Source organism: Engraulis encrasicolus, chromosome 2, assembly GCF_034702125.1.
Source record: "Engraulis encrasicolus isolate BLACKSEA-1 chromosome 2, IST_EnEncr_1.0, whole genome shotgun sequence".
NCBI classification, from domain to species: Eukaryota; Metazoa; Chordata; class Actinopteri; order Clupeiformes; family Engraulidae; genus Engraulis; species Engraulis encrasicolus.
The window spans coordinates 58774051-58786550 of NC_085858.1; the positions used below are offsets into that span (position 1 = coordinate 58774051).

At 46.2% G+C, this 12500-nt stretch overlaps 2 protein-coding genes across 3 annotated transcripts in view; one reads left to right on the forward strand and one right to left on the reverse strand.

The window, feature by feature from the left end:
- Positions 1-6938, reverse strand: part of mms19 (MMS19 homolog, cytosolic iron-sulfur assembly component) — a 48418-nt gene extending 41480 nt beyond the window's left edge. Inside the window, exons 1-5 of the mRNA XM_063193060.1 lie at positions 6831-6938; positions 5997-6045; positions 4755-4855; positions 629-714; positions 218-292 (exon numbers count right to left, since the gene is read on the reverse strand). Of these exons, the coding sequence (XP_063049130.1) occupies positions 218-292; positions 629-714; positions 4755-4855; positions 5997-6045; positions 6831-6918 (399 nt within the window). The 5' untranslated portion in view covers positions 6919-6938. The remainder of the gene's footprint in view (positions 1-217; positions 293-628; positions 715-4754; positions 4856-5996; positions 6046-6830) is intronic.
- A 911-nt stretch (positions 6939-7849) lies between these two features.
- ubtd1b (ubiquitin domain containing 1b) overlaps positions 7850-12500 on the forward strand; it is a 16487-nt gene continuing 11836 nt past the window's right edge. The window contains exons 1-2 of one of the 2 annotated variants that reach the window (XM_063193045.1): positions 7850-8544; positions 9031-9361. In XM_063193045.1, coding sequence (XP_063049115.1) covers positions 9274-9361 — 88 coding nt within the window. In that variant the 5' untranslated portion in view covers positions 7850-8544; positions 9031-9273. The remainder of the gene's footprint in view (positions 8545-9030; positions 9362-12500) is intronic. The other variant, XM_063193051.1, reaches the window with a different exon arrangement.

The window sequence follows — 12500 nt, forward strand, 5'->3', positions numbered from 1 at the left end:
AGATATATTAGAATTACACACAATAGTGTGTGTGTGTGTGTGTTCACTACCAGATTCTGTCGCACGGTCATCAGTTAAACTACAGGCAGTAGGGACGCAAGCATGGGGACAGGAGAACACACACACACACACACACACACACACACACACACACACACACACGGACACGGACACACACACAGAAACAAACACACAGTGTATTGTAGCGTGTAGTCACCTGTACGTGTGTGTCCTGGAACACTGACTTGAGTATGGAGACAGCAGAGCCTGGAGGCAGCGCAGACGACTTGGTCTGGACAGGAGAGGAGAGGAGATGAGACACACACACACACACACACACACACAGCTCTGTGACAGAACAGAGGACTTGGTCTGGACAGGAGAGGAGATCACACACACACACACACACACACGGATGCACACGCGCGCACACACACACACACACACACACACACACACACACACAGAGTTCTGTAACAGAACAGAAGACTTGGTCTGGACAGGAGAGGAGATCACACACACACATGGACGCACACGAGCGCGCACACACACGCACACGAGCGCGCGCACACACACACACACAGACACACAGACACACACACACACACACACACGCTTGAGTCCTTACCAGAGCCTTGAGTCCCTGTAGGACGGGGGGGATGATGACGTAGTGATCCTTCAGCCGGTTCTCATAGAACACCACCAAGACCTCCACTGCAGAACACACACACACACACACACACACACACACACACACACACACACACACACACACACACACACACACACACACACACATTAACCTTCATAGAACACCACCAGCACCTCCACTAGGGGAACGAACATACACACACACACACACATCATCTGCATGTCCCGTTTGTCTGAAGACACACACACACTATTACACACTTACCAGCCACACACACACACACACACACATTAACCTTCAGCCTGTTCTCATAGAACAACACCAGGACCTCCACTAGGGGAACGAACACACACACACACACACACACACACACACACACACACACACATTAACCTTCAGCCTGTTCTCATAGAACACCACCAAGACCTCCACTTCAGAACACACACACACACAGACACACACACACACACACACACACACACACACACACATTAACCTTCAGCCTGTTCTCATAGAACAACACCAGGACCTCCACTAGGGGAACGAACACACACACACACACACACACACACACACACACAGACACACACACACACACACACACACACACACACACACACACACACACACATTAACCTTCAGCCTGTTCTCATAGAACACCACCAAGACCTCCACTTCAGAACACACACACACACACAGACACACACACACACAGACACACACACACACACACACACACACACACACACACACACACACACACACACACACACACACATTAACTTTCAGCCTGTTCTCATAGAACACCACCAGGACCTCCACTAGGGGAACGAACACACACACACACACACACACACACACAGACACACACAGACACACACACACACACACACACACACACACACACACACACACACACACACACACACACACACACACACACACACACACACACACACACACACACACACACACACACACAGTTGGCGTGTCTCAGATGGCGCACTTGTGCACTTCGGGCACTATATTTCAGTGCATAGGGCGCTTTCAAAGTAAAATTTTGTTAGTTCAGTGCACTGAAAAGCGCCCTAACAACGGCGGAAAATGCAGTGCTTGAACGATGGACACCACACGCACTTAACGGGCGCCATTTTGACAATAAAACGGAAGACAGGTGACGTTCAGTTCAGTAGAAGAGTTTGGTCAACAGTCTCCTGTATTTCTGTAAGTAATGTTGCTGAGACACCAACCTTTTCATGCCAAGCCAAGTATTGTACTCAAAATAGCGGCCAGTTGGGATAAAAAAAATGTAAATACAAGCACGACACACTGCGCAATGTAAACAGTAGCCAACCGATATTTTGGTGAGCTAATGCTAGCTCAACCGTCACTTCCAGTCAGGGCACAGTGCATAGTGCGCCGACTTTTTCCACAACACTATGCACTAAAGACCCCCAGTGCACTGTGAGCTCTATGCTCTGACTGTCAGTGCACTGCCATAAGTGCGGCATCTGAGACACGCCAACAGTTACCTCATCATTATACCAGGGCTGTACGCGTAGCTTTTTCACTAGGAGCAAAGATAAAAAATTTAGAAGCAATTTCGCGACACTTTTATGCAAAATATTGTGCTGCTTATTGCACACAGAGTATGGTTGTCTCTTTTCTCTTCTTGAGGTGTGTGTGTGAGTGTGTGTGTGTGTGTGTGTGTGTAAGCTACCTTCTCTCGTTGAAGAGTGTGTGTGTGTGGGTGTGTGGGTGGCCTTCTCTCTCGTTGAGGTGTGTGTGTGTGTGTGTATATGTGTGTGTGTGTTACCTTCTCTCTCGTTGAGGTGTGTGTGTGTGTGTTACCTTCTCTCTCGTTGAGGTGTGTGTGTGTGTGTGTGTTACCTTCTCTCTCGTTGAGGTGTGTGTGTGTGTGTGTGTGTGTGTGTGTGTGTGTGTGTGTGCTACCTTCTCTCTCGTTGAGGTGTGTGTGTGTGTGTGTGTTACCTTCTCTCTCGTTGAGGTGTGTGTGTGTGTGTGTGTTACCTTCTCTCTCGTTGAGGTGTGTGTGTGTGTGTGTGTTACCTTCTCTCTCGTTGAGGTGTGTGTGTGTGTGTGTGTGTGTGTGTTACCTTCTCTCTCGTTGAGGTGTGTGTGTGTGTGTGTGTGTGTTACCTTCTCTCTCGTTGAGGTGTGTGTGTGTGTGTGTGTGTGTGTGTGTGTGTGTTACCTTCTCTCTCGTTGAGGTGTGTGTGTGTGTGTGTGTGTGTGTGTGTGTGTGTGTTACCTTCTCTCTCGTTGAGGTGTGTGTGTGTGTGTGTGTGTTACCTTCTCTCTCGTTGAGGTGTGTGTGTGTGTGTGTGTTACCTTCTCTCTCGTTGAGGTGTGTGTGTGTGTGTGTGTGTGTGTGTGTGTGTGTTACCTTCTCTCTCGTTGAGGTGTGTATCCTGGGTTAGTGTGTGTGTGTGTGTGTGTGTGTGTTACCTTCTCTCTCGTTGAGGTGTGTGTGTGTGTGTGTGTGTGTGTGTGTGTGTGTGTGTGTGTGTTACCTTCTCTCTCGTTGAGGTGTGTATCCTGGGTTAGTGTGTGTGTGTGTGTGTGTGTGTGTGTGTGTGTGTGTTACCTTCTCTCTCGTTGAGGTGTGTGTGTGTGTGTGTGTGTGTGTGTTAGGGGTGGTACGGTTCACAAAAGTCACGATTCGGTCCATATCACGGTTTCAAGGTCACGGTTTTCGGTTTTGTACGGTTCTGTTTTTTTTTTTTTTTTTTAATTTTTTTTTTTTTTTAATAAAATGTATTATGCACCGTAAATGTCTAAAATAGAAATTAGAATGAAAATGTAAGCTTATCATGGGTATGTTGAATTTGACTTAATTTAACCTAACAAGAAGAAAATATATTCTATCAATGATTTTAACATGCTTCCATTTATTTCACAAAAAGGGAGAACTAAGTCCTAACTTTTAAGTTGACAAATATTCAAATATTACATACTATAACACATTTGACGTGTAAAAATAAAACAGCTACACTCCTGTAGGCAATGAGACCATTAGGTCAGTGCAGTATGACTATTTTGGTTAATGACACACTGAGAACAAATTGGACTTTTATTTTGATACGCTTTCTGCGAGTTTTGCGCTTAGGAATGTTGCTTCCTATCAAGAAACTGCCGGCCCGTGAGAAGCATAGAAGTAAAATCAGAAGTCAAATTCAATTTCAAGTGAACAAGTGATAGGGTTAAGTTATGTTAAAATGTGAAAGTTAAGGTAACAAATAATTTAAAAAGATCGTTTTTTTAGAAGTGTATTCACAAGAATGTTTCACATAGCCTAACTCCTGTGAATCTGAGCCTGTTAAAACAGTCATTTTATTTTGGTTATAGTGTTAAACATCAATGTTAACTAGGCAACATTACAAAGTCCCCCTCATTCCATCAGAGTTTAACTGGCTACATGTAATTAGGCCTACAGTTGATTGCAGTTAAGGACAGCGCAGTGAATCTGATGGATATGTTCATATCTCGCATTATGCCGTCCGGAATCCCCATCCAATGCCACGTGGATATAACCTACACTAGGCTACTGTAACGTAAGTCTACTTTGTTCTGCTAATCTGTCATTTTTTGTACATTCATGTTCATTTAATTTAAATTGGTCAGAATAAAGGCTGGGGGCAGTCACTTGCGCTAACGTGGAGAGAGAGGGGGGAGAGGGAGGCGCTCCTGTCCTGACCGACCTGCGCTTGCTTGTAGGCTACTGTAGCCTACTCAGCTGGTGCATGCTGTTACATTATGCCTTTCATTTGGCTGATATAAATCAGTCTTTCCACACTCAATATCCTACGTAGTCTTTGTGTTTTATGCTTGTAAAAGTAGTAGGATTTTAATTGCCTCGTCCGCCGGTGGTCACTCTCTCTCTTTTTTTTTTGGAAACCTTGGGCACCCTGCGGTTGCGCTCTACCCTGTTCCGTGACATGCACACCGTACGGTTTCGGTTTGTGACACAAACCGTACCATGCCTAGTGTGTGTGTGTGTGTGTGTGTGTGTGTGTGTGTGTGTGTGTGTGTGTGTGTGTGTGTGTGTGTGTGTGTGTGTGTGTGTGTGTGTGTGTGTTACCTTCTCTCTCGTTGAGGTGTGTGTGTGTCTCCTGCAGCACCTCTGACAGCAGTTTAACTCCTCGCGCTCGCGTCTCATGCTGAGAACTGGTCAGACTCAGGCTGTGGAGGAACACACACGCACGCACGCACACACGCACGCACACACGCACGCACACGCACACACACACACACATGCGCGCACACACACACACACACACACACACACGCACACACACACACACACACACACACACACACACACACACACAGCAAGCAAGCACAAAACACTTTATCAAACGCACAGCCTTCAACACATACAACCTTTTACAAGCAGTCAGACAGACAGACAGACAAACACACACACACACACACACACACACACGCACGCACGCACACGCGCACGCACACACACACATAACTGCAGCCACTCTTCAGGTCCGGGACATTAAAGGAGAACTCCTGCCAATTTCAATATGCTGTTGTATTGCTCACGCTGCCCTTGACGTGACAGTACCCAGTGATGCTGCATTTATTGGCTCAGCCTTTTACCAGATCTGGGGTGAGTTTCTCAAAAGAGAAGTTGTTAGCCTGTTAGTTAGGTAGTTGCCAATGGGAAAATGCATTGAAAACAACAAAGTAGCTAATGTAGTAAGCAACTTTGGTTTCGAGAAATTCACCCCTGAGCTGTTCTAATGGGGGCAGACTTTGTTTACATTTTAAAAAATTCTTATCATAGGCCTACTCCAAATATTATCCCAAAAGGTATCGCTGCTTGCTAGTTGTCTGCTGATGTTGCATAACCTTTTGGATGTGATTGGGAATAAATCAAGATGCATTTTTTTTAAATGTAAACAAACTCTGGATCTCAGAAAAGGCTAAATGAAAAAAATGAAAAATGCATCTACTGACAAGTCCAGGGTGGAGTGAGCATTACAACTGCATGTCGAAAATGGCAGAAGTCACATCAGCCTCTAATTATAAGCAGACGGGCACCCTTTAGGGTCATGTGTGTGAATTGACATGGGATGACCCTGCGCGCACGCACACACACACACACACACACACACACACACACACACAGAAGACCCTCTTCCACTTAAACCGCCTTCAACACACTCAGTCACTCACTTACTTATTTTCTTTCTCTCTCTCTGCACGCAACATCTCAACACACACACACACACACACACACACACACACACACACACACACACCACCACCACCACCACCACATTAGCTGCACACACACACACTCTCTTACCCCAGAGCTTCCACAAGCTGCAGAACTGTGAACTGTCCGCTCTTGACTCCTGCAGGAGAAACACACACACACACACACACACACACACACACACACACACACACGTTATCCACCTGTGGATGCGTAACTGAGTGAGTGAGGGGTCGCCGAGGGGGTTATGAGGAGCATATCGCAACTGCAGGCAGGTCATAGTCCAAACCACACACACACACACACACACACACACACACACACACACACACACACACACACACACACACACACAGTCCAATGACAGCTCCGTTTGAAGAGGAGGAGGATGCAATAGGCTAGCTAGTGACGGCGCGATCTTGCATGTACACACACAGACATAGAGACAGACACAATGGCGACCTAATGACACTCGCGGAAATGGTTAATATCTGATACAGCAGCGGATGATACAGCCTGTCTGTCTCCTGTCTCGACATCGCTTCGTGTCTCTGCTGGCTTGCTAACCGCTGCTGTTCTGTTGTCAAGGCAGACAGGCAGGATGTGGTGTAGTTCTAGAGCTAGCGGGGCTATAGGCTAACCTGCACTGCGTTTCTCGACAGCGCCGTTGCTAACTAAATTAGCAACTCATTTGGTTGCAATGCAATTGCCCATCGGCAACCCACTTAGTTGCTAACTAGCTAGCAACGATACTTTCGAGAAACGGGGCGCTGCTAGCTACTACTAGCCGAAGCGCGCAGCGTTAGTGCATTGGAGTGAGCTATCAGGCAGCATCACATGTGAATCAAACTGGCGGCTCGAATGCCAACGCGTACAGGCCTGTTAACACAAACACACCGCTGGCTGTAGGACTTCATACATCACCTTTGACGGTGTCGGCAGCTTTCGTGTCTTGCTGCCCGGTAACGAATTCCTCTACTAAGGCCAATAGTAATGAGCTGTCCGCAGCCATTCTGCTCCTGCTTGCTTTCGCCGTGCATTCACATCAGTCTGCTGCGCTTGCGCACAAACTTGAACTACATCTGGTAAAGTTGTGTTTTGTTGTGTTGACTGCAGACGCGCGCGCGCACACACACACACACACCCACACACACACATGTCAAAGCTTTGATAAGGAGACGTCTGCTTATCATAGTTGTAAATTGTGTGTTATACAAAGCTCTGTGGTGGCACATTGTAACCAAAAATAGTCGACAGCTCTGACCCTCCATTTGCTTAATGTATGGCTGAATGCCTCGCGAGACTGTGTGGGGTGATTTGTGTATTCAAAACTCTTGTTTGTGTACGGAATCAATGAATACAATTAGCAGCACAGAAAGGAAGATGTGTTTGTCTGTGTTTTTTTTTCTTGTTGTTGTAGCATTGCTCAAATATGTATTCAAACAAACACACAGCACCCATGTAATGTATACATATCAATCAATCAATCAACCAAATTTATTAGGACCATGTAAAATTACAACATAAATGTTTCCATTCCATCCACTGGACCAGATTTAGTCTTATGTTAATTTTCATCTGTAGTCCCTGACATTAAAATTAAATAAATAATATAGAATAATAAAGTAAAGCAGCAGTCAAAAACAAAATGAAAATACACATAAAAACAATAAACAAATCACTCATGTCCCCTGTACCCCAAACAACAACACATACTTGCAATTAATGAATGTTCTTTGTTGTTATAAACGAATGTTCTTATTTATTCCGAAATTAGTTACTTTGTTTCGAACGAGCTTCAGATGGAGATTTTCATTGGCTGCGTCTAGTGACGCAGAGAAAAAGTTGCACATGGACTAGCGCATGCGTACTGACGGGCTGCCTGTTCCAAGATCAGGAAGGGGAAAAGGAATTTTATCCTGCTCGGAGAAAACTATAAAGCCCTTTGAAGTTTGCAAACTTTTATGGAGAAAATCGACGGCCAGCCAACCAATGGATAACACCTCAAAGCCATTCTAAATACTTTTAACGGGGGTTGTGGACTGTCAAACTCCCAGTGCGTTTTGGACAAAGTTTGTTATTGTGGTTTCTCAGAGCTAAGCTAGCCTGGAAAGGTATCGTGTGTGTTAGCTACCCAGCTAGTGTGCCAGCTTTACTTACAGCACCTCATTAGCCAGTGTGCTAACGTGGAGCACTTGCAAGACACAGCTACTCTCGGCATATGACGCTCAAAACACAGACGGGTCGCAGATTTGGGGATGACTTCTCCCCCTCTTCGAAAGCGTATTCTGTCTTGTGAATGCATGTTAGAGAAGGGACACTAGTCCTACATCTGCTATTCATGAGAGGTCTGCTTACAGGCTAGTCCTACTGCCTAGAAGTTGCAGATACACAGTAGAGATACCAGATAGTGAGTGCGGGCCTTGTCTTGTCTTGTCTGCGTGCGTGCGTGTGTCTGTGTGAGAGAGATTGTTGTGTGTACCACTGGAACGCACACGAGGGTTGCGGTGCTGTTTGGAATGTTTTGGTGTCTCAAATAATAATATTATTAGTCGCATCTCCCATCAGACGCCACATTGGCCGATTATGTAGCTAGCTAACCTGCTCAACTCGCTACTGCAAAAGTCTTCTTGTCTTGGTAAGGGGTGGTCATCTTTGTCGAAGTGCTTTGTCTTAATTAATGGCATCCTAGAAAGTGTCTGGAATATAATCCGATGCGTTTAGGCGTTGTGGGTTTAATACATTTTAGGCTAACGTTTGTAGTTATATATTTCCTTCCCAGTCAGTCAGAGTAAAGAAACTCCACCACAGTAGGTCTGTGCCAACATTACTCCGATGGTAATCAGCCCTTTGAACTTCCTTATTGAAGTTTGAGGCGTAGTTCTGTGTGCCGGTTTCTAAATTAACACCAGCCAGCCGATCAAACTAAAGGCTGGTGAAAAGGCCAACTTGTGCTACTAGACACTTTGGTGAGTGTGAGTGTTGGTGTGTGGCGAGTGTGTGTTTGTGTGTTTGACTAGGAAGATTTATAGGTTAGGAGCACCTGGTGTGCCTTGGGAGGGTTATAGAGTGACGGTACATTGTGATTAATACACGCAGTAGGGTTTTATTATTTTATTTTCAGTTCACAGCATTTACAATTGGTGGTGGTCGTGGTGTACCTTAGCATTTTATCCTGAAGAAGCTGTGGTGCCTTGCCTTATCTGGCTGAAAAGAGGTTGAAAAGCCACTGCTTTCCTGGATCACCTGGAGAGGAGCGCGGGGCCGGTGCGGTGCGGTGCGGTGCGGTGCCGGTTCAGCGCGGTGCGGTGCGGTGCCGGTGATGTGTCTGGACTGGGTGCCCATCTGACCTCCTGACCCCCCCACCATGGGAGGCTGCGTGGGCCGCGACCGCGGATACTCACGAGAGCAGGGGGCGTCTCGCGCCGGAGGACGGACCGGACGCAAGCGTGGAGGTAAGATACTTATATATACATATATATAATACAGCCCCCTGCGAACTGTCACATCGCACCACACACACACACACACTAGTGATGTTATAACAGCTCGCCACTCCGTCGTGGCCTGCAGGGTTAAAGGGCAGGTGTGTGTGTGTGTGTGTGTGTGTGTGTGTGCGTGTGTGTTTGTGCGTGTGTGTGAGCACTTCTGTGGTGGCCCGCACTCTGCGTGTTTACACCTGGGCACTAGTGCGTCATCAGCTAGTCTTACTGCAGCAAACCTGGAGATCACACACACACACACACACACACACACACACACACACACACAGGCAGGCTGTCAGATTGCACACACAGCTGCGTCCTTATGGATATTATAGCTCGAGTGCACCTGCACAATAGGAAACATAATGTACACGAGGGATGCACCCACACTTGCTCATTATATTATATTATATTACTGCTATTACATGAAATATGCAACTTGCTCATTATACTCGTACTCATACTCGTACTCGTCAAACACGCGCCGATACTGCTGCTATGACATGAAACAATGCAAGATCTCATCACTTTCCATTGACTTGAAGGCAACATGGGGGAAACAAGTGCTGCCTCATACATTTACTAACTTCAGCTAAAATCTACAAGGAAATGGGAAGTAAAACAAATATCCCAGGTGGAAATTATATGTTAGAAGTATCGGTACTCAGTATCTGTAAGTACAGACATTAATGTACTCGTACTCATATCAGTTTTCAAAAAAAGTGCTATCGTGCATCCCTAATGTATACAATACAATACAATATAATGTGTATCGTGCATCCCTAATGTATACAATGCAATACAATATAATGTGTATCGTGCATCCCTAATGTATACAATACAATACAATATAATGTGTATTTATTTATATGAAGAGTTTTGTTGCTAAAGGATGTGCCCCGTTTTTTGACGTGCATTTTATTATTGGAAATGACTTCAGGCGTTCGTTCCATCATCTGTGTGTGAACTCTTGCCATTCAGATGTTTTGAGAGCGTACGTTACGTTTGAAACCTATAATGCATTTTGCAATAGATACTTGAAAGTCCCGCCCCTTAGTTCCGTATTTCACGGGACCGTAGCTGACCATCTAACAACATGGTAGCGAGTAGATATCTTCTGATTCCAGTCATTACATGCGCTGGGCATAGGCGTAGCCAGGGGTGGGCCTAGGTGGGCCTGGGCCCGCCTACTTGACATCCAAGCCCACCCCATTCACACTTGACAGTCAACTGTTGCCTCATTGAACTATAATTAATGACATGGCACTGAGCGATAATTAATCAATTTGTCAAAAGTCTGGTTCATCTTCTGTGATTTCTATGATTTCAATTCCAAAGTATCATTTTTGAGCGCAAAATTATAATATCTACCTATTCGCTTTCGGGTTGGGCCCGTCTGATTTTTTCTGGTCCCACCTGTTTTATTATTTCTGCCTACGCCCCTGGCGCTGGGCTACAAATATGCTGTTTAAGAGGCTAGATATAGATTATTCATGCAGAAGTATCAATATTATGTCCCGAGGCCGTCTGCATGAAAAATTTGAAGAAACACACCCTTCTAATAAAATGTTTGGGGGTTCGTACGAAAAATTAAACAAAAATATCAGAAACAACAGGGAGCTTGTGGCACAACTCGAAGGGGATCGAAATATCATTTTAATACTGCCATTGGATTACATGCTACGATTTTCAGCTAAAAACGCTGTTTAGGTCCCGTGAAACAAGGGGAAGTGACGTTACTTTCAAGCTCTATGCCCAATACTAAAATATCAATTTCCCAATTTTCCCAGTTTGGGAGAAAGGTGTGTGTGTGTGTATGTGTTTGTGTGTGCTCTAGTGTAGTCTGTGCGTGCGTGTGCGTGTGCGTGTGTGTGTGTGCGTGTGCGTGTGTGTGTGTTGTGGTGCGTTATTGGCCAGCTGTAGCCACTCTGATTGTTTTATGAGTGGACTCTGATACCTGTGTGGGTGGGTGTGTATGTGGGTGTGTGTGGGTGGGTGTGTTATTGCTCAGGTAAGGGGCATAGGGTGTGTGTGTGTGTGTGTGTGTGTGTTATTGCTCAGATAAGGGGCATAGGGTGTGTGCAGTGTGTGACAGAGAGAGAGAGTGTGTATGTGTGTGTGTAGTGTGTGAGAGTGTGTTAGCATGTTTGTGTGTGTGGCCTGTAGGTTGGCACGTGCGTGTGTGTGCGGGCTCGTGAGAGTGAGTGTGTATGTGTGTGTGTATGTTAGTTGGCACGTGCGTGTGTGTGCGGGCTCGTGAGAGTGAGTGTGTATGTGTGTGTATGTTAGTTGGCACGTGCGTGTGTGTGCGGGCTCGTGAGAGTGAGTGTGCATGTGTGTGTATGTTAGTTGGCACGTGCGTGTGTGTGCGGGCTCGTGAGAGTGAGTGTGCATGTGTGTGTATGTTAGTTGGCACGTGCGTGTGTGTGCGGGCTCGTGAGAGTGAGTGTGTGTGTGTGTGTATGTTAGTTGGCACGTGCGTGTGTGTGCGGGCTCGTGAGAGTGAGTGTGCATGTGTGTGTATGTTAGTTGGCACGTGCGTGTGTGTGCGGGCTCGTGAGAGTGAGTGTGTATGTGTGTGTGTATGTTAGTTGGCACGTGCGTGTGTGTGCGGGCTCGTGAGAGTGAGTGTGTATGTGTGTGTATGTTAGTTGGCACGTGCGTGTGTGTGCGGGCTCGTGAGAGTGTGTGTGTATGTTAGTTGGCACGTGTGTGTGTGTGCGGGCTCGTGAGAGTGAGTGTGTATGTGTGTGTGTATGTTAGTTGGCACGTGCGTGTGTGTGCGGGCTCGTGAGAGTGAGTGTGTATGTGTGTGTATGTTAGTTGGCACGTGTGTGTGTGTGCGGGCTCGTGAGAGTGAGTGTGCGTACGTTTGCAGGTGTGAGAGAGAGACCGTGTGTGTGTGTTTGCACGTTTGTTTGATTTTGCGTGATTGTTGGCACGCGTGTGTGTGTGTGTGTGTGTGTGTTATCTAGCTTATGATGACGTTTGGGGGCGGGCTGCTTATCACCCTGTGTGTGTGTGTGTGTGTGTGTGTGTGTGTGTGTGTGTGTGTGTGTGTGTGTGTGTGTGTGTGTGTGTGTGTGTTTATGTAGTAAGTGTGAGTGCA